This window comes from Podarcis melisellensis (assembly GCF_964234715.1).
Source record: "Podarcis melisellensis genome assembly, chromosome: 4".
NCBI classification, from domain to species: domain Eukaryota; kingdom Metazoa; phylum Chordata; class Lepidosauria; order Squamata; family Lacertidae; genus Podarcis; species Podarcis melisellensis.
Window position 1 is genome coordinate 90,112,926 of NC_138531.1, and position 26,433 is coordinate 90,139,358.

At 45.0% G+C, this 26,433-nt stretch overlaps 1 protein-coding gene and 1 long non-coding RNA gene across 3 annotated transcripts in view; one reads left to right on the plus strand and one right to left on the minus strand.

Annotated features, from left to right (window-relative positions):
• Positions 1-15,986, minus strand: part of LOC309369103 (glutamate carboxypeptidase 2-like) — a 55,256-nt gene extending 39,270 nt beyond the window's left edge. Inside the window, exons 1-6 of one of the 2 annotated variants that reach the window (XM_081909773.1) lie at positions 15,784-15,986; positions 13,984-14,092; positions 9,609-9,795; positions 8,079-8,180; positions 4,853-4,978; positions 1,459-1,645 (exon numbers count right to left, since the gene is read on the minus strand). In XM_081909773.1, coding sequence (XP_081765899.1) covers positions 1,459-1,645; positions 4,853-4,978; positions 8,079-8,180; positions 9,609-9,795; positions 13,984-14,092; positions 15,784-15,901 — 829 coding nt within the window. In that variant the 5' untranslated portion in view covers positions 15,902-15,986. Of the gene's footprint in view, positions 1-1,458; positions 1,646-4,852; positions 4,979-8,078; positions 8,181-9,608; positions 9,796-13,983; positions 14,093-15,778 lie in introns of both variants that reach the window. The other variant, XM_081909774.1, reaches the window with a different exon arrangement.
• LOC309369453 overlaps positions 1-26,433 on the plus strand; it is a 370,754-nt gene that overhangs the window by 293,870 nt on the left and 50,451 nt on the right. The gene's annotated exons all lie outside the window — the stretch shown is intronic.

Consider the following 26,433-nt stretch of genomic DNA (forward strand, 5'->3'; position numbering starts at 1 on the left):
AAGAAACCTTGCCTGCAGGTTTGTCATATAAAAGGAAACACTCATTGGCAGATGGTTTGGTACTGTCAATATTGTTTGCTTACTGTGCTCCAACTTCTCAAACCAACTTTCCCCCTGTGAAAGACATTTCCACTGTTTCTCAGAGCCCTTTAGAGTTTCGGTGGGTGCAGGCTTGGGCTTATCTTATCAAAGTGAGGTGGTCATGGGGAGCGCATGCGTTTTTGTTCCCACTAAAAATATTTCTCCAGCATTCATTCTGCAGTCTAGCCTGTTCCTTGCGCTTCCTGATCTGCATAAAATGCCCCAGATCTCCGCACTGAAGCTGGTGCATGGTGGGAAAGGAAAAGGAGGGGCAACTGCTGGTGCATCTGGTGGGCCACCTCTTCCCCACCTCTCTCTCTCTCTCTCTCTCTCTCTCTCTCTCTCTCTCTCTCTCTCTCTCTCATTTTTATTAAATTTTCTGTTTTACAATTTAGAATACTCATTTAAACATCGTTAAAATATCAATGACTTCCCTTCTTCTCTTTCCATGGTTCATTTTGTATATCATAAACCCCTGCATATTTTGCAGAAACGAAACCATTCAGCATTCCATTATTACATCTATCAAAGCTTATTTACACTGCTGAATTCATCTTGATGCTGCCAACGTCTCCAAGTGTACACAATTTCCCTCCATATAGTCAATAAACGTTTTCCAACCTTCTCTAAACGCGCATTCTTCTTGTTCTCTTATTCTATACGGCAAATCTGCAAGCCGCACATATTCTGTCAGCTTAAATTGCCATTCTTCTTTAGTTAGGACCTTGCTAATTTTCCATTTTGGGGCTAACAAAACATGGGCTGCAGTAGTGGCATACACAAATAAACTTTTTTGAGGAATGGGGGAAAAAATACATTCCCAGATTTTCCCAAGCAGAGGAAACACTGCTAATCCAGTTTAAATATGGAATAAAGGTAAAGGGCTGACTCTGGGGTTGCGGCGCTCATCTCGCTTTATTGACCGAGGTAGCCGGCATACAACTTCTGGGTCATGTGGCCAGCATGACTAAGCCGCTTCTGGCGAACCAGAGCTGCGCATGGAAACGCCGTTTACCTTCCCACCGGAGCGGTACCTATTTATCTACTTGCACTTTGACATGCTTTCAAACTGCTAGGTGGCCAGGAGCAGGGACCGAGCAACGGGAGCTCACCCCGTCGTGGGATTCAAACCGCCGACCTTCTGATCGGCAAGTCCTAGGCTCTGTGGTTTAACCCACAGCGCCACCCACGTCCCTAAACCTGGGATACAGAAGTGCAATTATAATCGCAATCTGCACTATCCTTTCAAACTTATGTCACTTTATGGCATTGTTTTGCCATTTCCCCCAACGTCCAGTTAACCACATTTCAGAATATATCCCTCTAACGCAGTGGGGGAATGCAAAATAAAGCTGTGTGATTTTGTGTCTCATTCACCTTTGGCGGGATACCCTGGCGTGAGGGGGTCCCCTGCACCATCCAGAATCAGGACATTCCCACGCTGAGCTCCACCTTTGGGAAGATTCCACCCTGCTGGGTAAGGCTCTACTCCAGGGGCACAAGAGTCAGCTGGGTCGGAGTATAAAATGACCCCTTTGGCTCCAGCAGCAGCAGCATTCTTCACCTGGTGGGGGCGGGAATCACATTGATGCTGCTGTTAGTTAGTTTGTTCCTTCGTGCAAAGGTGAGAGGCTGCCTCCATATGGCACAGCCTGGTAGTTGCCAGAGATGGCCAAGTCTTTATCTGTGGACACAGCCAGACATCATAGCAGCCAATGGGGACATCCCCCCCCCCCCAGTTTGCGTACAACATTCCCTAATATGCTGTCTTCAAAGTTTGATGGTGTCAGCAGTCTCTAGGGATGGATGAATCTATTGCTTCCAATTTATCCCAGTTTCCAGTCTTATGTTAGTTCTCTACTGTTCTGGATCAGTTTGTTTCTGGATCAGTTTGTTTCATGAAAATTCATCAACATGTTAGGGCTTTTTTTTGCAAGCAATTTACCCTAAAACTATGCAGTTCATGCTATTTTAAAAAATATATTTTCATATGTTTTTATGCACACACACCCCCTCCCCAATATAACATTTTTGTACACATTATTTGGTTGGAGAACTGCATCACAAAATTCAGACCACTGCGTTTTATTTTTGCATACATTTTTGGGAATTCAAAGCAGGTAGGTTTGGAATGAAATCCTAACCTAATGGGATTCTATCCCATCCCCACCAGATCCCAGTGCTCAAATAAAGCCATTTCCGAGATCCGGAGGAGAGGGGGTTGCGGGCAGAACTCCCTCCCACCCTCGCGAGACCCAGGGAATTCCCGGGGCGGGCCTTCAAATCGGCCCACCAATCTGCGGGCCGAGGAGGTGTGGCCAATTCATACTTAAGGCCAGGCACGCCCCGGGATCTCCCTCTTTGCCCCCCCTTCACCAGCTGTCAGATCCTGGTAATGATATGTGGTTGGGGGACATTGTAGCAGGGATTAGGAGTTGGTTACAGGGTTGAAGGTATTGGCGGCGAGCTCTGCTCGAGTGGCGGTTAGGCATTGGCAGGGGTTAATTGTTATGCAAATGGACGGGGGGGAAGGAACTGCCATCACCTTCCCCCAATGGAAGGGGTAGTCCGTTAGAGGACTCTGGGGGCGTGGCCTTGTCCGCAACCTGGAAGGTAGGGCCTCTGGCACGCCCCCGAGCGGTGACACCCGTGGGATCCTAGTTGGCGTACTTCAACAGGACCCCCACGGCTTGTGTGCAACCCTTCCCAGTCACCATGCTGGGTAGTCGATAGGAGCCAATGCCTAAGGCCAATACCTTCAATTCTTTAATCAATAAAGTTGTGGCCTTTTACGCCCATTAACCTTAATTAAAGTGTCCGTGTCTTTATTTCACATGCGGGGAGGGGACTTGCCACGCAAGATTCCACTGCTGAACCACTTGCAGTGCCAGATTTATGCATAACCTAAACAAGCTATAGCTTAAGGCTGCACTCTCTTGGGAGCCACAAAAAAAAATTGAAAGGAAAAGAACCTGGATGTACTATTTCCAAAACATAAGATAAAAAACAAATAAAATAAAACCTACATACAGCAACAGTGTTTTGTGTTGTGTAGATTCCTATGATGTAAGTAATGGGCCCCGCCTGCTAGCCTGCTCCCTAAAATATCACTGGTTTGCTCATTTCTATATACAGTGGTACCTTGGTTCTCAGACTTAATCCATTTTGGAAGTCTGTTCCAAAACCAAAGCCTTCCAAAACCAAGCCGCACTTTCCCATAGAAAGTAATGCAAAACAGATTAATCCGTTCCAGATTAATTTCAGTTCAACAATTACTTTGATAAAATACATATTTTGTTATGTGCAAATGGCCTTAGATACCTATTAGGTCCATAAATTACCATATAGCACACATTCAACACAAAAAACAACGTCAATTTGTGGTTGACAAAGGACAGCTGGACATATCAAGGGCCCCATTACCTCCAGTAGCTTAGGGCCTCATCAAACCTAAATCCAGCCCTGGACACTGGTGGAGAGGCAGGTGGAGAGTAGGATTCTTGCTGTTCGCTTCGGGCAACAAAATATATTGGACCAGCTCTCCAGAACATCTGCCAACCAGGACCGAAGGCGAAAGGAAATCATGAGCTCCAACACTAAAGAAGTAATTCTATGTGTGAGATGCCGGCGTAAGTTAGGCTGGTGTGAAATTACAGCACCTCCAAACCCTGTTCAGCAGCAGGTTGCTGCTCTGCCAAAGGCTGGCAGTCAGAAAACAAGCCTTTTAAATTAGTATTCTGTGCTGAGTTGCCAGGATACAGCCTCAGCCCCTGCCCTCACTGGTCCCATCCACATAGCTCCGCCAGAACACCTCTTTTGGGGGACTGACACTGGGCTTTGTTCAGCGAGCTTTGGCTTAGCTGGCTGAGGCCTGGCTGAGCCAGGATCAGCAAGCTACACCGGCGTGTCATTGGTTGAACTGAGGTTGGAGACTTAATGCTGGCAGAGCCAGGAATCAGCTGCCTGAGCTGGAAATCGGCTGCATCATAAACTATTTATCATGGGGAATCAGGACATAGGATTGCCCCCTAAGCCCGGAGTCCCCAATGTGGTACTGGTGGGCACCATAGCATCCTTGCTGCCTCCAAAAATTCCCTGGCCGTCTCATTTTTTATCTTAAACATTAATGTTTGGGAGGTGTTTTTTGTTTGCTTGTTGTGGGAATGCTTTGTGGGTTCTGTTTCTGTTCAAAGGGCTGCAAGGTTTTTGTTGTACAGGAATACCTTAGTTCCCGAACGGCTCAGCTGCAGAACAAATCAGCTCCCAAACGCCGCAAACCCGGAAGTAGCTGTTCCAGTATGCGAATGTTTTTCAGAAGCCAAACATCCGACACGGCTTCCGCTTGAGTGCAGGAAGCTCCTGCAGCCAATTGGAAGCTGTGCCTTGGTTTTCGAATGGTTTCGGAAGTCAAACAGACTCCCGGAATGGATTAAGTTTGAGAACTAAGGTACCACTGTACTTGTTCTACTGGTTTTGAAGTGTGTGCATTTTGAGAATTGCCCATTTTCCTTCTGTGAAATGGGTATGTTGGGGGGGGCATGATCAAAGTGCCCCCAGGCCCTCCTCTATGCTGAGTTACCTCCTTCACAGTTGTTGTGTTAACCTGAAAAAATATCTAAATATCACACATCACTATTAAGTTACTCTCCGTACGTTTCTGCCTTCGTAGTTGTTGTTTTAACAATATAAAAGCAGCTCTCACATTTGGGCAAATTCCATCTGTGTGCCAAAGCATCCCCTACACACTGAGATGGGATATAATTATTATTACCTTGTTTCCTCTGAAGATTTTCCCATATCTGACAATGACAATTTTCCCAGAGCAATTGATTCCGAGCTCTCGTTCTAACCTTTGGAAATCTTCTATGCTTCCATAGTTCACGTAAACCAGATCTCCCTGGGGTATAAGAACACCAGAATGTAAGAAGAGCCTGCTCGATAGAAGAAGTTTAGTGCTGAATTCTGTATTACTTGCACAGATCAGAAGGACAGCAGTTCAAATCCCCGCAACGGAGTGAGCTCCTGTTGCTCTGTCCCAGCTTCTGCCCACTTAGCAGTTCAAAAGCACACCGGCACAAGTAGATAAATAGGCACCACTGTGGCAGGAAGGTAAACAGCGTTTCTGTGCGCTCTGGCACTCGGCACAGTGTCCCATTGTGCCAGAAGTGGCTTAGTCCTGCTGGCCACATAACCCGGAAAGCGGTCTGTGGACAAACGCCAGCTTGCTCAGCCTGAAAAGCGACAGCCCCATAGTCACATTTGACTGGACTTAACCGTCCAGGGGTCCTTTACTTTACCATACCTTTACTTGCACAGAACACAGATACAAGTGCTAAACTTGCACTAAGTTATATTCTGCTCTATTTCCAGAAGTGGTTTTTGTGGCATCTGAAAGCTCAAATGCAGAGAATAGCGGAAAACAAAGGAGGGAAAATAGAATATGCTTCTGTGTGAATGCACCCAATATGATGGCATTGGAGAAGCAGCAGAATACAAACTAGAGCAGAATAAATCTACCAACAATGCGCTATTCTTGTGTCAAGACCAAGGGTTCATCCACGCCAGTTTGCCCTGCCACTTCCCCTGGGAAAACCTGTGGTTTAGCACTGAATCAGATAAACAGCAGTCGGGTTTCCCCAGATTGCTGTTTGCTCTGTATAATGCTAAAACATCAGTTTGTGGTGCCCAGAGTCTTTCAGCCAACAGCAGTTCCCCCAATATCGGCTGTATGCCTTTGCAGTTCTGGGGGGCTGCTTCTTCCTAGGGAGAGCCAAAAGAACCCTCATATCTTTTTCAAAAATATCTTTCTCTGAAGGGGGACAGATCTACACTCATGGTTTTTAACGTTAAGGAAGGTTTAAGGCAGGGTTTTGATAATGTAGATGGGCGCATGCCGTTCTACTTTTTATGTCCATAATGCTTTATCACCTTGCCTTTTTTATCGCTTAGTTTTTAATAGTTTTATGCTGCTATATTGGTCCCTGTGTCTTATGCTTCTATATATGTCCCTATGTAATGTTCCACTGCATTCAAACGCTGACCACCCTCCAGTGGAATTCGAGGGGTGGTGGCATGTGCAGATAACAAAGGACACAGAGGGAGCGAGAATTTTGTGGCAAAAAGATTCCATTGAGCACATGGATTTATAATATGGACAGATTAGCTACATATGAACGAATTGCATGTTGACGCAAATTAAGAATGGATAAATATGAAGAAATCTGGAAGGAATATTTAAGCGATAAGGCGGATAGTGGTGGGAAGTAGGGGGAGGAGAGAGAGGTGGGAAAATATTGTTAAAAAGGTGTAGTCATAGGTATTCAGATCTGAATTGTCAAATTGTGTTATTAGTGTTATTATGGTTTTTGTTGTATGTGTCTTTTGCGGTTGTTGTTTGTATTTAAAAAATGATTAAATAAATTTTATTTAAAAATGGAGGGAGGGAGAATTGAAATGTGATACTGGAGGGCAGAGCAGAGCAACCAGAAATCATCAGCAGGGAAAGAAACAGTGTTTTGGAAAACAGTGTGGCCGGGTATAACTTTCATTTGCCAAACCAACAAACCAAGGTAGTAAACCTTTTAATCAACAAGTATAGCCCGTGATGTTTCAGAATGATATATCTATTATTAGTCTAATGGGGGGAAATAATGTTAAACAGGTCAGTGTAGATCCAGCCCAGATACCCAAATTTAGGAACTGGCTTATTTTAGCTCCCACCTAGGCAGGAGAGGTGAGGCAGAAACCTAGTAGCTTGAAATTCTTGCTGGCCATCAAGTTTAGTCACAATCCTCTTGTGTAGCAACAAACTTGGGAGATATAAAAACCTAGAGCAGGGGTGGAGAACCTCAGTGTCAGGTACTCAAGTTCCCCTTTCTTCTGGGAGCTCAATGATAAGAATTAACGAGCATTTGGTAGATTTATAGGCCTTTTATTACAGCATTATGTTGCAAGCACAAGCAGGCAACCCTCCGCAAGGATAGAAGAAGAGTTTGGATTTGATATCCTGCTATATCACTACCCTAAGGAGTCTCAAAGCGGCTAACAATCTCCTTTCCCTTCCTCCCCCACAACAAACAGTCTGTGAGGTGAGGGGGGGGGGGCTGAGAGACTTCAGAGAAGTGTGACTAGCCCAAGGTCATCCAGCAGATGCATGTGGAGGAGCAGGGAAGCGAACCCGGTTCACCAGATTAGAAGTCTGCTGCTCTTAACCACTACACCATACTGCCTTACTCTGACTCCTCCCCACTTCCACAGCAAGAAGCATGCCAATGGGAAGTTCCTCCCCCTCTGCGTCTCCTTTGTTCTTTGACAGGCTTGGACCTCTGAGTTCGGGGGGGAGGGGGTTCCCCCACTCTCTATTGATGTATCACCCAGCTGCTCCCTCCCTTCTGGTTGCTTAGTTACTATCTCATAGCTGGGTAGCTCCTCTCAACTGAGCAGCTGCTGTGTCTACCTGTCTCTCTGTTTCTGGAAACGCTGGAAGCAGGGGAGCCAAATAGTCTTCCTCCTCTTCTGTTAGGAGCTGATCTCCCTGTGACTCCATTCCCCAATCTTCCGATTCAGACCAGCCCCTGACACTCAGGTTAGGAGGACCACATGTGGCTCCCGAGGTCTCTCTATCTGGCCCCTGAATCTTCACCAGACCACACCCCTTGCTGCCTTGGATGCACACACCCCTTGAGAGTATCTGCCTACTTGGAATATGTCCTTAAGATCTGACCATGCCTCCTGCTTGTCTGGGTGGAGGGCAGAGTGTGTGTATGTGTGGAAACTAGCTTACTGCTGCACTAAAGTAAAATTTTTGCATCGGATGCTCTGCCTACTCTTGCCTCTGGCCCCTCCCACCTCTGGTACGTGGTCCCCAGAAGGTTGCACACAAGGGAAAGAGACACTGGATCTGAAAAGGGATCACCACTCCTGATCCAGAGAGAGAGGGTCATTCGCATAACCAAAGGGCACATTCACACAACCCGTTACCCCACATCAGTCCTTACCTCTGGCATGCCCTGAGCAGAGAAAGCACTGTAGGGTGGGACAACATCTTCAATGTGTGTATATCCCGGAGGGAGAGGCTCAGATAATGAGGTGTTGAAAATCTGGGCAGTTAAGAGGGAGCAGAGGAGGAGGCAGAATATTAAGGTCAGGTTTAGACTAATTTCATATAATTGTTTTCCCCAGTATTAATATTTTAATTGCAAAGGTTTCGAATATAAAGAAATAAAGTGATGTATGTGGGAAAAGAAAATAAAAAATAAAAAGGCTCAAAAACACATAGAAAGAAGCAGTATACGAATATATACAATATATGGCAAGCACCCTAGCCCATACATTCTTATATGAAATTGATATTCTTATCCTAAGACATATGTAAATATTAATAGCCTACTACATTTCGTAGAAGCTCATTCAAATATTGCCATATTGATCCAAGTCTACATCTGTAAGCAGTCCGTTCATAGGTTGCGAGAGTTATCATGTTGTCAATCCATTTGTTAAATTTCATAGAACTGTGGAGTTGGAAAGGATCCAAAGGGTTTCCCTCTGGTCCAACCGTCTGCAATGCAGGGATCGCAGTTAACGTCCTGCATTGCATTCATGTTAGGGCTGCAGGTGGCATCTATGACCAGGCCCCCAAATCAACTTGGGGTATCACAACTGTAAGCAAACAACCTAGCAGAATGAGAGAAGATGTTGCCAAAAGCTTGAGAAAAGAAAATGTGGTCAGTCCCTCCCTCCACAATGCACACAGAAAGTAGGCACTGGGCATATATATCTGAGGAAACGTTGGGATTCTGTGACAAAGAAGGCTCGCTCTGGAGAGATGTGCCTGTCTTCCTCATTATTAACATTCAGAAGGAATGGAAAAACAGTACTATTCACCCAGGCATTTGACGGCTGAAAGACACTACCCTGGCATCCTTGAAATTATTACCTGTGAGGGTATGTGACTGAAATTAAAAGCTATAAAATATGTTTTCATTTTATTCTATTCACTTTGTTCCACTGCTGGTGTGAACTCCTTTTGGGGGAAGGTGGGAAAGCCATTTAAGAAGAGTTTGGATTTGATATCCCGCTTTATCACTACCTAAGGAGTCTCAAAGCGACTAACCATCTCCTTTCCCTTCCTCCCTCACAACAAACACTCTGCAAGGTGAGTGAGGCTGAGAGACTTCAGAGAAGTGTGACTAGCTTAAGGTTACCCAACAGCTGCATGTGGAGGAGCAGGGAATCGAACCCAGTTCACCAGATTACGAGTCCACCGCTCTTAACCACTACACCACACTGGCATTTAAGGAATCGTCACCTCAAAGTGTGGGCAGGTTCACCTGGAGAAAAGATCTCTTCCAGGTGTTTTACTCTTTTCAAAGCTCAGCAGAATTTACCTCTCATAACTGCATCATTATCTGTTAAACTGAATGTTCTGAAAGGGACAGGGATGGTTGACTAAAAAAAAACAAACGCTAAAGCCAGACAGGGAAATCCATTTTCTCTCCCTCTCCCCTTTACCTCCCTCTCCCCTTTACCTCATGTCCTTGGTCATCCACAATTGAGATGTAGTTGGGATTTGTTTCATTTGGGTAGGACAGCAGAACGTCGTAGGCAGCCAGTTGAACCGAATCCAGGCCAAATTCCTTCCACTGGGCCTGTATTTGTTTGGCCAGGCGCAGGTTCTCTGGTGTGCCTGCCAAGTGAGGCAGCCGAGTGAAATTGCTGGAAAAGAGGAGAAGGGTATAATGAATGAAATCACATTTATTTATTTTTTTCATTGGGCTTGCTGCTGCTCTTGGACGTCGGTCGTCGCTGTGCAAGTTCCACAAATCGCAGCCAGGTGACCATCTTGACCAAAGGTGGGTCACTGACAGGAGCGAGCCAGCAGCAAATCACACCAATCCAGCAAAACAGGTTGTCTAAAAGAGTGTCAGGCCTAATGAGAAACTGTAGCCAGGATTTTTTTTTGGGGGGGGAGGACTTTGTTAGGGGGGCAAAACTGATGTGACTGATCAATTAGTTAAGTATTTATACACACACACACACACATGCATATACAAATACATTTTCTGTTTTGCAATTTAGAATATTAAACAACCTTAAGATACTAATAACTTCCCTTCTTCTCTTTCTATGCTTCACTTTGCATATCATAAATCCCTGCATATTTTACATAAACTAAACCATTCAGTATTCCATTATTACATCCATCAAAACTTATTTACACTGTTGAATTTATCTTAATGCTGCCAACGTTTTCAAGGGTACACAATCTCCGCTCATATATTCAATAAACATTTTCCAATCTTCTTTAAACGTATGTTCTCCTTGTTCTCTTATTCTATATGTTAGGTCCGCAAGCTGCGCATATTCCATCAGTTTAAGTTGCCATTCTTCTTTAGTTGGGACCTCCTATTGTTTTACTTGATCTAGGGGGGGGGGCAGTTGTCCCCCTGCCTCCCCACTTTGGCTATGCCCATGTCTTGCCCTCATGAATCAAATTGCTGAGACTAAAGGTCCACAACTTCCCACAGCCAGGTATGTCTCCTCCTCTCCAGCTCCCCTGCAAGCAATCAGAGACTGCACCTGTGTGTCTCTCTTTGCTTCTCCCGCTTTGTGCCTCTCCTGGTTCTGGGAGACCAAACAGGAAGAGAGCTTGTCGCAGCAGGTTGGGGAGACACCAAGGCTTCTTCACAAGCCTGACCCATCTCTGCCTCTCACCATCCCTCCTCTCCTCATCAGCTTCTGCCCAGATTCTGGACACTCCTCAATCCCTAGGCCCTGTTACCTCTTTAGGCACTCAGCTCGCACCACCACTATTTCTGTTTCTTTGTTTAAGGCACCCTTCCCCAACCTGGTGCCCTCTGGCTGATTTGAACTACTGCACATTTCCCATCTCTCTCAGCCCTGCTACCATGCCGGCTGGGGTGGAGGAAAGATTTGATTAATAAATCGTTAATTATTTTTCTCTCGCAGGTTTCTCAACTGCTTTGCGGCAAAAAAAAAAAAAGTTAGCAACTCAGTGTACAAGAAGTTTAAGATAAGATAAAATACACAGGATGCGCTTCCAGACTATTACCGGCTCAGCACTGACTCCGTTTCCACCTTGCGGGCTCCACCTTGATTGTTTTTAGGTGTTGCCCATGGGCCTTTGATGCCATGGAGTTACCTCGTCTTGAGAATGTTCTGAAATGTACCCCAAGTGTGTTGGTTGGTTTGGCCAGTTGGTTTGGCCCAGTACAGTGGTACCTCGGGTTAAGTACTTAATTCATTCTGGAGGTCCGTTCTTAACCTGAAACTGTTCTTAACCTGAAGCACCACTTTAGCTAATGGGGCCCCCTGCTGCCGCCGTGCCACCAGAGCATGATTTCTGTTCTCATCCTGAAGCAAAGTTCTTAACCCGAGGTAATATTCCTGGGTCTGTAACCTGAAGCGTATGTAACCTGAAGCGTATGTAACCCGAGATACCACTGTATACCTGAAGGAGTATCTCCACCCCCATCGTTCAGCCCGGACACTGAGGTCCAGCTCCGAGTGGCTTCTGGCAGTTCCCTCACTGCGAGAAGTGAGGTTGCAGGGAACTAGGCAGAGGGCCTTCTCAGTGGTGGCTCCTGTCCTGTGGAACACCCTCCCGCCAGATGTCAAAGAAATAAGCAACTATCTGACTTTTAGAAGACATCTGCAGGCAGCCCTGTTAAGGGAAGCTTTTAATATTTGATGAATTATTGTATTTTAATATTTTGCTGGAAGCCGCCCAGGGTGGCTGGGGAAACCCAGTCAGATGGGTGGGGTATAAATAATAAATTATTATTATATACAAGCTATGCTTTCTGTTTAACTCGGATTTGGTGCACGATGGGCAAGAAGTGAATGAGAACCTCTCTGCATCTCTAAGGATAGATCTACAACTTGGCCAAAAGCAATTCTGGAGATGTAAAGCTCCGGTTGGAGGCAGGAATTCACCAGTTGCTGGAAACCACAGGAGGGAAAATGCTCTTTTGCTTGGATCCTGAATGCGGGTATCTCACAGACACCTGGCCTGGCCACTTTGAGAACATGATGCTGGACTTAGATGATCCATTGAACTAATCCAGCAGACTTGTCTAAGGTTATTATGTGCTTAAATAAAAGCTGTGATTGACTAAGCAATTGAAACCTACATGCTTATTCTTTTAGCCTTTAAGTGGCATTGTACATTGTATTGTTGGTTTATTGCTATGGCCGATGGCTGACGCAAATAAAGATTCATTCATCCATCCATCCATTCACCCTGCATCCATTTTGTAGGCATCTAAAATGTGCAACACACCCTAATGAACAAGTATGAATAAAAGGAGGGAAAGGTTTCTCTTTAACACTGCTTAACAATCACAAAACACACTGAGCTGGCGCTGGGTGGACAAACGTCAACATATTAGCATTTATAACTGGAACATTGACTCATTTGCTAAATAAGTCTGAGCGATAGTTTTCTTTCCTACTTGAAAATGTGCTCTGCGTGCCAGCTTTTTGATTACTAAATGCTTGCCATGGACTAAAAATGATGTGATTACAAATGTATGCCGCTAAGTTAATCTCAGGAAATGCCACCAAACTGAAAAATATATTTTAGCCTGCAGTCCTGGCACCATCAGAGGTACTTCAGTGTAGCTTGTTCATCCTGGCTCACCTGTGGCCCAACCAGCTGAGATGAATCTGGCTGAGGCAAGGCCAGAACATCTCACCTGCCCGCTTGGCAAAGAACACTATTTTAAAGGCTTGCTTTCCCTCTGCCAGGCATAGGAAGAGCAGCAGCCCTGCTGCTGAACAGGGTTTACATCTGATGCAAATTTACACCAGCTTCTTGAGCATAGGAAAATTACATGGGTCTGGTTGGCTTATGCCTTAAACCCAGCCTACTTTTAATTATTCCTCTTTTTTTCCTCCTGGAAGTTACCTACCCCTGACTTAAGGGCTCCTAGCTGCAATGCACTTGAAGTATCTAATTTAAGGCAGTCTCTAAAAATGACAAGGGACACGGGTGGCGCTGTGGGTTAAACCACAGAGCCTAGGACTTGCCGATCAGAAGGTTGGCGGTTCGAATCCCTGCGACAGGGTGAGCTCCTGTTGCTCGGTCCCTGCTCCTGCCAACCTAGCAGTTTGAAAGGACGTCAAAGTGCAAGTAGATAAATAGGTACCGCTCCAGCGGGAAGGTAAACAGTGTTTCCGTGCGCTGCTCTGGATCGCCAGAAGCGGCTTAGTCATGCTGGCCAAATGACTCGGAAGCTGTATGCCAGCTCCCTCGGCCAATAAAGCAAGATGAGCACTGCAACCCCCAGAGTCGGCTACGACTGGACCTAATGGTCAGGGGTCCCTTTACCTTTACCTAAAAATGACAGCATATACCAGGAATATTTGCACCATAGAGATGCATGGCTAGAGCAGTTACCCATATCTGCCATCTTGTTTCTGTTTTTCAAATACAGGGTTGTTATTTTTCAGTTCAGTGCCACAAGTTCAGGACTGTGCATCAGTCTTTTTCTTTTTTCTAGTGTTTGATCAGGATGATAGCCAGACAAAAGAAATGAGTGTGCACATCGCAGACAATGAACCCCTTATCTTGCCACTTCTAACTCTCAAAAAAGCTATTATATATCACCAGCTTGGGGATGAATTTAGGCATTAATCTAATTTTCTTTTGCCTTGTCTTGTTTGTTTCCCCCTTGGGATGCGAAAAGTAAAGATTCCAAACAAATAATCCTGTATAACTAGAATCAGAGATCAGAAATCTACCATTTCTGATAGATCTCTGGTGACTGAGCTTATTGTCATATGCTAAAACCACCTTGTTCCAAAAGAGTCGCAAAAAAGTGGTTTCTGGGTCAATTTAAAGACACACACACACAAATCAACACAGTGCATTTTGCTTACTATAAAAATTGCTTGATATTCTCAGCTTTCATTTCTGTCATAAACGCCTTCTTCATCTTCTCATGAGAACCTGTTGCTGGCAATGGGCCTTCAGGTTTACTCAGCCAACCTGCAAGATAGACCAAAGAGAGCTACAACAACTGCAGCTGCCATCACAGAATCACAGAATTGTATGTTTGCAAGGGACCCCAAGGGTCTTCTAGTCCACCCGTCTGCTTAAAAACATGGAATCCAACATGGCGGTGGCAGTGTCAACTCATTGACTGAAGACCCAAATGCTAGACAGACATGGCTTAAAGGCCATTTGCTTGTTATGGAGTGAGTTTTATCCATACAACCTTTGAGGTTCATAATGTTAACCATGCATTCACCTTCATGGAATATGAAAAAATGCCAGAGGAAATCCATTCATTTTTACTGATTGCTACAATTTCAGAAACTGGGAAGGCTGGGGAGAGAAACATTTCCCCCTCCTACTTTGTTTCTTTGTCCCCTCCCTCTATAGTCTTTATTTTTTTAAAATAATAATAATTGTAAGCTCCTTTGGGGCGAAGGCATACCATTTTGGTTTGTTCACCTAGGGTTAATGTCTACCAGACATTTGAAGCACGGGTTAAGGCACAATTCTCCCCCCCCAAAAAAACCCCTAGGCACTGTAGTTCACCCCTCATAAAGCTACAGTTCCCAGCACCCTTAACAAGCCACAATACCCAGGATTTTTTGGGATAAGACATGAGCTTTAAATTGTGTGCATGCAGCCTTTGTAAAGGGTTTATTTATGTGCATTGGTTCTAGTGTAAATAAATAGCAAGCAGGACCCTGCAACAAAATGTTGCAGCATGAAGTGCTTCCATTCAGGAATCCAAAACACAAGGAACCCACTGAGCACGTCCAGTTCTCATGGGTTTGTTTTTGAGGTGCCCCACAGGTTGTTTTTTTGTCCCCAAAGCCTGACGACACTGAATGCAAATGTCTGTGGTGCCATTTCGCTCCATAAGCAATGGGAGTCTCCCCATGAAGACATAAAGGGATGGAGTAGAGAAGTTTGAAATGATTTTAACATGCAGAAATTGAATTTCGTTTTTGTTCTGTTCTGTTTAGAGCAAAGCAAATGTGCCTTTAACGGGCAAGAGAACAGATGGACATAAACAATGCCTTGGCACATCAGATCAAAGATCCACCTGCAGTCCAGTCCACCTGCATGTTTACTCAGAAGTAAGTCCCTTCAGTATTCAAGGGGGCTTACTCTCAGCAGGTAAAGTGCAACCACAGCCAAACCAAGCCCCTCTGCCAAACCCACAAGCAAGCCACAAAAACAGCACTCTGTCCTTAGCAACCAGCACTCAAAGGTATTTTGCTGCTGTATGCAGAGGTTCTCTTGAATGATCACAGCTTGTCACTGTTGACTTTGCCCTCCATGAATCTTTGCGCTTTTTAAAAGCCACTGACTTATGCTGCTGAGCAAGTACCGCAAATCCACTTTGCCTGTTCTTAGTAAGCTGCAAGAGAGGAAGGCGAGAGCTTTCCATGCCTTATTTTTTTTAACTCATCTGTTCAAATCTTTAAAGAAACAAAGCTTCTTGCTTGCAGACTAAAACAACTTTTTCCCCCTCTTAAACTTTCTTCTTCCCCCTCCTAACAAGTTCCAGGAGGAGAACTCGCTCCCTGGAATGCGAAGGCAATTATTTCCCTCCCCTAATGAGTAGCAGAGCAGCAGCGCATGCAATTCGACCTCCAGCCTCCTCCTCTCCAAGCCCTTTTGCAGATAAAACGAGACTCTTGGCTCAGCCGGCACCATACCAATGAGGAATCCGAGGAGGAACACGCCAACTGCCACCCCCACGGCCAGCACCCAGGAACGGCTCCTGTTGCCCCTTGCGTAGGTGGGCTCGGTGGCAGCATGCAGGGAGCTCCACATCTTTCCTGTTGCAAAAGAAAGCTTTCCCAGGCTCTGGATTCCGCCTGACCTCTTCCAGTCCCCTGCCACATATACAGAGAGAGAGAGAGAGAGAGAGAGAGAGAGAGAGAGAGAGAGAGAGAGAGAGAGAGAGAGACTCTGTACAAGGGGGCAAAGTCCTCACACTTTTCCTCTGCAAAGATCTCGACTCCTCCTGCAGGCTACGAAGAGGGCAGGCAGAGATGAGAAGGATCCTCTGCAAACCAGGCTCCAAGTGCTGTACCGCTGCCAAGGTCTGCGGCCTGGCACTGCCATTCCTTCGCTCGGGAGGAGAGCAAAGCCAGGAACAGGTGTCTTCTCAGGCTGAGGCCACCGCTGTCCCACCGGGGATGCTCTGGAAGGGCTGGGCTGGTTTGGCAGCCTCGGTTTTGGCAGCATCCGTTGTCCATTAATGAGAGGCGCCCTTCAGGAATAAGTGAATCACACAAACAGGCAAAGGTGTTGGCTGTCATAAATATAGGGATGGGGAAACGGTGGCAACCCAGATGTGGGCAGACTCCAATTCTTATCTGTACCACCCAGTATGGTTAATAGTGAGGGACGCGGGTGGCGCAGTGGGTTAAACCACAGAGCCTAGGACTTTCCGTTCAGAAGGACGGCAGTTCGAATCCCTGCAACGGTGTGAGCTACCGTTGCTCTGTCCCAGCTCCTGCCAACCTAGCAGTTCGAAAGCACATCAAAGTGCAAGTAGATAAATAGGTACCGCTCCGGCAGGAAGGTAAACAGCGTTTCTGTGCGCTGCTCTGGTTCGCCAGAAGCAGCTTAGTCATGCTGGCCACATGACCCAGAAGCTGTATGTCGGCTCCCTCAGCCAATAAAGCGAGATGAGCGCTGCAACCCCAGAGTCGGCCACGACTGGGCCTAATGGTCGGGGTCCCTTTACCTTTACCTATGGCTAATAGTGAGGGATGTATTCCTTTATGATGGATTAAAGAGGACATAGACAGGAAGGGAGTCTGCCTTTCTATGTGTGGATAAATGATAAGATATATATACAATATAAATATGACAGAGAGTCTTTTAAGTTACTCTTTTTTATTACTTTTGCTCTTTTTCTTTTCTATACAATTATTCAGGGAAGTTTTTAATGTATGACATATTAGTGTATTTTTGGTCTTTGTGGAAGCTGCCCAGAGTGGCTGGGGAAACCCAGCCAGATGGGGGGGGGGTTACAAATAAATTATTATTATTATTATTATTATTATTATTATTATTATTATTATTATTATTGTGTTTTGTATTTTCCCCAGGGAGTTGTTGTTTTTAGTCGTGTCCAACTTTTCATGACCGCCCTGGACCAGAGCACGCCATGCACTCCTGTCTTCCACTGCCTCCCGCAGTTTGGTCAAACTCATGCTGGTAACTTCGAGAACACTGTTCAGCCATCTTTTCCTCTGTCGTCCCCTTCTCCTTGTGCCCTCCATCTTTCCCAACATCAGGGTCTTTTCCAGGGAGTCTTCTCTTCTCATGAGGTGGCCAAAGTATTGGAGCCTCAGCTTCAGGATCTGTCCCTAGGGAGAGCATTTCACAGACGGGGAGCCACTGCAGAAAAGGCCCCATTCTCGTGTTGCCACCCTCTGGACCTCTCATGGGGGAGACACACGGAGAAGGGCCTCAGAAGATGAACTCAGAGTCCAGATCGGTTCACGTGGGGAGAGGCAGCTCTTGAGGCACTGTGGTCCTGAGCCATTTAGAATCCTATTTTGGCATTATGTGGTATAAAGTAATTATAATAATAGGTGTTTTGCAGAGCCCATTTTCCAAGTCGGAAATAAATAAATAGGCAGCACTGTGTACTGATTTGTGTCAGACTAAGACCTGAGAGACAGGATTCAAATTCCCACTTGGTCATGAGGCTCACTTGGTGACGTTGGTCACAATCCCTGCCTCTCACCCTGGCCTACATCACAAGGTTGTTGTGGCGTTGGGGAAGAACCACATGCATGACGACCACTTACAGTTCCTTGGAGAAAAAGGTCGATTATAAACGCAATGTTTAAAGACCAAATACAATACAGTGTCTTGCATTCTGCCTTCCTATGGCTCCCATTAACCTTGTATGTTCAAGGAGGCTGCAGGCCTGTTTGTTTTATGAGCCTTTCTTGAGTGAAAGAGAAAACCATAGTTCCGTTGGTAGAACATGGTGGGTTCAAGCCCCACACTGGGCAAAAGATTCCTGCATTGAAGCGGGTTGGGTTAGATGACCCTTGTGGTCCCTTCCAACCTTAAAAAGGTGGGTAAAGGGACCCCTGACCGACTCGTGGCCGACTCTGAGGTTGCGGCGCTCATCTCGCTTTATTGGCCGAGGGAGCCAGCGTACAGCTTCCGGGTCATGTGGCCAGCATGACCAAGCCACTTCTGGCGAACCAGAGCAGCGCACCGAAACGTCGTTTACCTTCCCGCCGGAGCGGTACCTATTTATCTACTTGCACTGATGTGCTTTTGAACTGCTAGGTGGGCAGGAGCAGGGACCGAGCAACAGGAGCTCACTCCGTCACGGGGATTTGAACCGCCAACCTTCTGATCGGCAAGTCCTAGACTCTGTGGTTTAACCCACAGCACCACCCGTGTCCCTTCCCCTTCCAACCTTACAATTACACAATTCTATGATCCCTTATTTAATTCTAGGAAGCAAGCAAGCAAAGGAAGCAGCTTTCAATTTCCACTAATGTTTCAAATTTACCACTAGATGGCAGGAATACACCACAAACAATCGCTGCCATCATTCCCTGCTTTCTATATAAGAAATTATCAGTTACAGAAAACTGCTTCCTTCCCTGCGCAGGCTTGTAACACGGTGATCTATGGGGCAGCCCACCTTTCCCACCTCCCCTCCCTCTGTGGTATATTTGTCAGCTGCCTGCCTTTCCTCCCAACCTTAGAACCAATATGGTTATAGCTGTGTTGGATGTTTTGCCTGCTAACAACTGTAGGAGCGCAGAGCTTTTATTTTCTAAAACAAAGTTTAGGGGTACTCTCATTTTCCTACTCATACTGAAATACTGCCCCTCAATGAGTACTTTAATCTGGGTGGCGCTGTGGAGCCTAGGGCTTGCCGATCAGAAGGTTGTGGTTCGAATCCCCGTGACGGGGTGAGCTCCCGTTGCTCGGTCCCTGCTCCTGCCAACGTAGCAGTTCGAAAGCACACCAGGGCAAGTAGATAAATAGGTACAGCTCCAGTGGGAAGGTAAACAGCATTTCCGTGCACTGCTCTGGTTCGCCAGAAGCAGCTTAGTCATGCTGGCCACATGACCCGGAAGCTGTACGCCAGCTCCCTCGGCCAGTAAATCAAGATGAGCGCCGCAACCCCAGAGTCGGCCGTGACTGGACCTTATGGTCAGGGGTCCCTTTACCTTTTAACTTGCGTATGTCTTTTGTAAACTGCTTTGAGTTGGATTTTGTTTTTGTTTTAGTATCAAGCAGTGCATAAATTTTATGAAACAAGCAAACAAAATATCTCCACAGCCCACACTTCGCTTTAAGAAATAAAATAATGAAAGCTGAATGTTTTTGTGACAGGCGGCACAGATGAGGGGGACAAATGACCCCCCCCCCAATTAAAGGAGATCACTCTGTATTTATTTTCCTGCCCCCCATTTTTGAACTCCTGTCATTAGCACGTGCTGTTATTTTTCTTCCTTGCTCACCTAGAAATATGCTTTGCTCCTTCTGTGTCCCCCTCCTCAGTTATTTTTCTCATGTTGCCACTGGGTGGAGGAATATACACAGTGGGACTCGACCATACGAGCCCCCACCCCAAACCCCAATTTCATGGACAGTTGTGTTATGTACTGAAGTTCTCACCCTGGGCCAGCAGGGGGATACTGTAGATAGTTTTCACTCAGGTCCACATACGCAAATAAGGAATTGAAAGTGACGTTCAGTGATTGGATAGTTACAGAAAGTTGTTACTGTTGCGTTGTAGTTGAGCTCGCTATAAGCAGGCTGGCTGAACCCTTCAGCCCAGTTCTGTTCTGGCCTGTGAATAAACAAGAGCTATTTGAAGAATCACTGTGTCTTCTGATATGTTAACATATCAACTTAACAGGTAGGAGGCAGTTTTTGCAAATGCCACCTTTCTCTTGCAGCCCTCAAGGCCATCTCCCCTGCTCCCACCAAATTCTGTACCAAAGGTTTCACCAGCCCTTTGGGGATTTGGGGATGGGAGCAAAGGAAGGGAGGGATGATAGAGGATTGCCTCCCAGCGGGGCTTCATAGAAACCTCCTCTGGATCAAAGAGCTTCTATGAATGGTTGCAATTGCGGGGGGGGGGGGACCAATGGCTAAAATGTATTTATTTGAAAGACAGTCAAATCGATCTTTTAATCTACTCCTTGACAATGCCTGATGGATGCTAATATTTATGCGCTTTATTAGAAATATTGTGAATGTGTGCTTTAAATTCTGTTTTCCCTCTCTGATTAGTTGAGATGGGTATTACTGGGTTGTTCTTGTTTTTATTTTGATTGTGTATTTTGTGTTTCTATATTGTGATTTTATCCTGTGAACCACCCTGAGACCAGTGGGTATAGGTGGTATATAAATTAATAACAACAACAACAATAATAATGCCCTTGCCAGTTTTAAAGCAAAGCACAGCTTTATATTTTGTCTGCTAATTCACTTGCATGCAGATAGCTATCATTTAAATAGATTAGACAATGAAAACCTTTTACTGTCCAATTGAATTTTATTAGTCTGTTGGTTTATAGAGCTGCAATAACATCAAAAGATCAGATTGGTTTGCAAAACTCTGGGCAAGCCTGAGGAGACCAGCCAGGGTGATGAGTTTCCCCACAAATTCACATTAATAATAATAATAATAATAATAATAATAATAATAATAATAATAATATATTTAACCCCCCCCCCCAATCTGGCTGAGTTTTCCTAGCCACTCTGGGCAGCTTCCAACAAAAGATTAAAAATACATTAAAACATCAGTCATTTAAATCTTCCCTAAACAGGGCTGCCAACAGATGTCTTTTAAACGTCAGATAGTTGTTTATTTCTTTGACATCTGATGTGAGGGCGTTCCACAGGGTGGGCGCCACTACCAAGAAGGCCCTCTTCCTGGTTCCCTGTAACTTCCAATGCCAGATTTACGTATAAGCTAAAAAAACCTATAACTTAGGGCCCCACTCTATTGGGGCCCCCCCAAAACAATTAAGGGAAAAAACCTGGATGTACATTTCCAGTTGTATTTCAGTTCAACAATTACTTTGATAAAATATATATTTTGTTATGTGCAAATGTATTTAGTTCCCTATCAGGTCCATGAATTACCATATAGCATATATTCAACACAAAAAGCAGCAAAAATTTGTTGACGCAGGACAGCTGGACATCTAAAGGGCCCCATTACCTTCAGTAGCTTAGGGCCTCATCAAATTTAAACCCGGCCCTGGTAACTTCGTTTCGCTTCTTTAGACGTCCCCAATCCCCCCTGCCAAATTACAATGTATTCTTTAAATCATACACTGACCTTGTCACATTTGTGTCATAAGGCAAATATCTATCACATTAAGAACGTGGTCCTTAGGATGCTGAATTATGAAGCCACCATTGCTGTCAATGGAGCACAGAGCATACAAAGAGAGTTGTCTCGAACCTATGGAATGACCGGTACCTGAGAATCAGATGTACAGGAGGCTAAATTGTCTTGGGGAGCCATTTCCTTTTAGCTTAGCCTGGGGGTCCAGCTCATAAAATTGTGTATTCGTGCTTCCTATAGCTGGTGGCTCCCCGTCAAACGACACACTGCGAGCTCTCCTTCCCTTTGTGGGGTTTTCTTGCCTTCACAGAGACATAATAAAAAAAGCAGATATTTATAGTCGTTTCCCAACTATCCAGCGCAGTCACCCTGTAGTAAAAATTAAATGCTGAGCATCTGCTTGAGATTTATGGCGCTGGCAGGAACATTCTCTCTCTCTCACTGCGCAACTTCCTTTCTCTGCAACAATAATCTCATTAGCTTGCGCTACACTCGTTCTTATGTTTATTGATCTAGCAGCTCCCACCAGGCTTCCCACCTCTCTTGCAATACACTACACTGCTGAATTTCAAAGGATCCTCTAGGGCAGGGGAAGGAAGACTTCTGGCATGTGGGATCCACTTTGGGGGGTTTTGTGTTGTTGTTGTTTTTAAGAAGAACCCCAAGATCCACCAATAAGAACCAGAAGCAAAATAATGGGAGGGCAAATTGCTCTTAGAATTAAGGCCCGCATTCTCTGCCCAGGAATCTCTTTTCAGTACAAGAGCTGAGTTCGCAATCACCTAATGATGATTGTTTTATGCAAGAATGGAAGCCTTTTTCAGATTATTTAAAAGAAATATTTTAGCGTGCCGAACAAACAAGCAGGATTTGAACTGTGAGCAATGGAAGGAATTGGAGATCGTTGTGTTGTGGTATATATAAGGGGCAGAAGATAAGGTTCAGCAAAGGTGCAGCAATAAAAAATCCTGTGGAAAACGGGGTGGGAGGTCAACAAACAAAAGGAAAATTCACAATGTATTAGAGTGTATATGTTATTATTATTATTTTGAAAATTCAATAAAATATGATTTTAAAAAGAGTTAGGCTCACAATCCTTTTTTCCCTCAGTTCTTTTTTGAAAATTATTTTGACTATAATCAGAAATAAATAGGAATAAAAATGTGCACTGCACCACCGAGACCATTCCATTGTAACAATCCAACCTCCCAAAATTTCAACACCACTTGCGATGGTTTGACCCCTTTCGGTTTTAACAGTACAAATTCTACAAACGCCCTCTCTCTCCTCAAAATCATTTCTCCTGCACATTCCCCATCTTACCTTAATGGTACATGTTAATCTATCTTTCATAGCTATATTCCACACCTCTTTATACCATTCTTCCATTTTATATTCTGCTTGCCCACTTCCTAAGCTCACAATCCTTTTGCATAAAAATCCATTCTTGGTTTCTGCCACCACCTCAAGCTTTCTTCATTTGAACAACATAATTGACAAAAGAAGAAAAAGTCCTTTTGCTGAGGCTAAGCAAATGGGAGTCAGAATGGAGATCAAATCACATCTAGTAGATCCCGACAGTTCTCCTACCTGCCCCTGCTTCAGGACATGGTCCATGGAGATGTTATTCTGGAAAGCACCCCTGAAATGATTAGGAGCTCCCATACGGCTCCCATTCATTTCAATAGGACCTGAGTGAAGAAAGTCTACAGGCAGTTTTGCCCTTCGTATTTCCAATAACCACCACGGCAATATTTTCTGCCGTAACAACCTTCAGATTTTGCAAAGCAAATAGATATTGAAATCTGGTTTTATAATATCGGGCAACCATTTAAGAGTGGAAGTAGGAGAATCCCGAAGTATTGACAATTGAACAACTTGTCAATTTGACATCATTGCCATTTCCATTATGCTAACATGATGGCTACCTACTTGGCTGTGAGTCCTGGAAGCCATTTGTTCAGGTTCTCTCCTCTGGAGCAGGAGAAAACAAGCTTGCTCCATCTTCCATTGGACAACCCTTTAGCTATTTGCAGAGGGCTATCTTATCTCCAGCTTCTTGAGATGCCTGCTTCTTGGGAGAAAAGCAATGACAAACTTAGACAGCATCTTAAAAAGCAGAGACATCACCTTGCCAACAAAGGTCCTCTAGTTAAAGCTATGGTTTTCTCAGTAGTGATGCATGGAAGTGAGAGCTGGACCATAAAGAAGGCTGATCGCGGAAGAATTCATGCTTTTGAATTATGGTGCTGGAGAAGACTCTTGAGAGTCCCATGGACTGCAAGAAGATCAAACCTATCCATTCTGAAGGAAATCAGCCCTGAGTGCTCACTGGAAGGACAGATCCTGAAGCTGAGGCTCCAATACTTTGGCCACCTCATGAGAAGAGAAGACTCCCTGGAAAAGACCCTGATGTTGGGAAATATTGAAGGCACAAAGAGAAGGGGACGACAGAGGACGAGATGGTTGGACAGTGTTCTTGAAGCTACCAGCATGAGTTTGACCAAACTGCGGGAGGCAGAGGAAGACAGGAGTGCCTGGCGTGCTCTGGTCCATGGGGTCACGAAGAGTCGGTCACGACTAAATGACTAAACAACAACAACAACATATAAAATAAAAAAGATAACCCAGAAGGCAAAGCTGCAAATGACTCAGCTCTGGCACATCTGCAGATGGCTGTGGCCTGCACCACCTCTGGCTAGCTATTCCAGCAGCCGGATTATCAGAGCGGCTGCAGCGGAAAATATTTCCATTCATCGTTTTGTGTGGCTCAGCGAGAGAGAATCTCGGTTATAAGCTCACTTGTATGTTCACCTGGTGTGCTCTGGTCCATGGGGTCACGAAGAGTCGGACACGACTAAACGACTAAACAACAGCAACAACAACATCTTATCTCCTTTACAAAACTAACATTTATATTGGTAGCTCCACCCACAGTTGCCCATGGCTCCACCCACCACTCAATTGTGGCCTCTGGAAAGTTGTCCAGAATGGGATGTGTCCTTCAGGCTGAGACATGTTCTCCAACCCTTGGATCACAGCCTTCAAAGATCTCCTGAGCTTTGCTATTATGTCACATTTTTCTTTACTGCTGCTCTGTGCTTTGGAAGTTCTCTTGGCATGCTGAAAAGTAAGAGAGGCAGATCAGGATCACTGTCAGTTTTTGTGTTTTCAAAGAGACAGTAGACATTGCTCCTTGACCCCCAACATGCCTTGATGTGACCTTAGATCTTTTTTTGTGGGAGGAGGCCTGATCTAACTTAAATTCAGAAGGGCACAATTGCTATTCTTTGGTGCTCTTGAACCTCTGCAACAGTTGCCACACATAAGCACATCTTTAAAAATCAAAACCGGGTTAAAGCACAGTCACTTGGCATCCATCGCTTAAGACATCCATTTAAGTGGGGTGATCTGTAAGGTAAAGGTAAAGGGGCCCCTGAACATTAGGTCCAGTCGTGGCCAACTCTGGGGTTGCGGCGCTCATCTCGCTTTAGTGGCCGAGGGAGCCGGTGTACAGCTTCCAGGTCATGTGGCCAGCATGACTAAGCCGCTTCTGGCGAACCAGAGCAGCGCACGGAAACACTGTTTACCTTCCCGCCGGAGCGGTACCCATTTATCTACTTGCACTTTGACGTGCTTTCAAACTGCTAGGTTGGCAGGAGCAGGGACCGAGCAACAGGAGTTCACCCCGTTGCCAGGATTTGAACCGCCAACCATCTGATCGGCAAGTCCTAGCCTCTGTGGTTTAACCCACAGCACCACCACATCGGCGGGGGAATCTGTACAACAAGCCAAATCAAATGAGTAAAATCAAAATGAATAGGAAAAGGAGTATGGGGGGAAAGTGGTTGTGTCAACAAAAAGGAACTGTGTCTTTTAAAGCAAAGTTAACTGAAAAACTAGGTAATTTAAATCAGTGTTGTGGGGGGGGGGGACACAGTTTCAGTGGCATGCTTTTTCAAGATCTATTGATATAGCACTTTGACAAACAGAATACTTTCTTTTGTTTCTTGCTTTTAATTTCAAATGCATGGCCAGGGGCCAGGGACAGAGCACAACGCTTACAGCTGGGGATGTCCCACTCTCAGAGACAGAATACTTTGCTGACATACAGCTCTACTTTCAAAGCTAACAATGGGACTGCACTGTGCACAGACGAGTACGCTGGTCCGTAGCCAATGATCACCATCAAAAGCTTTGTTGTGCTTCAATTTGTATGGGTTGCTCCAGGTGAGCAGATGAAAACAGCGACACCACTGGGCTTTGTAATCAGATGCATGAAAAGAACAGGAAGCAGGAATGTTCTCTGTCCACTACCACAAAGTCTCATGCGCTAGACGGGGGGGTGACTTCTAATGTTGTGCAGCGGAGGGATCCAGTGCAACAGCTCTACTAGTGGGATGTTGTTGGACAACAATTGTGCAATATTTCTGCAACAACATTACCAGCAACCTGCTTAGACATTCTCTTGCACGACGAAATTCTGTTGGCAAAAAAATATTTTGCCAGAGGAACAAGTATACAGTGGTGTAGCACCCTGCTTGTGTTTAACGCTTAGCTGGAATGAAATATTCAACACAGCAATAGAGAAATTAAAATAATAATTCATTTGTCAGACAAATAAATGATAGGCACAGTGGTATATGGTTACCAAAACTCTGCCTATTCTCCAGCCCTGATGGCCAGCACTTATATTTCCTCAACCCAGCCCCCTTGCTCCTCCTTTGGCTGCCTCTGTCCAATCAGCCTGGTTGAAATTCCTTTTTTTTTAATAATAATTTTTATTAATTTTTCCAACACAAAAAAAGAACGAAACAATACACACACATAAACAAGTCAAAAACATACAAACACATATAATTTCAAGAAAACATATTTTCATAACCTTACTTCTCGGACTTCCCCTTACCTCCCCTTTTCTGCATCTCTATTTTAAATTTTTTTCGGCAACTCTTCACACCAATTAATTAATTACTTATTTTCTCTTTAAGTTTCTTCT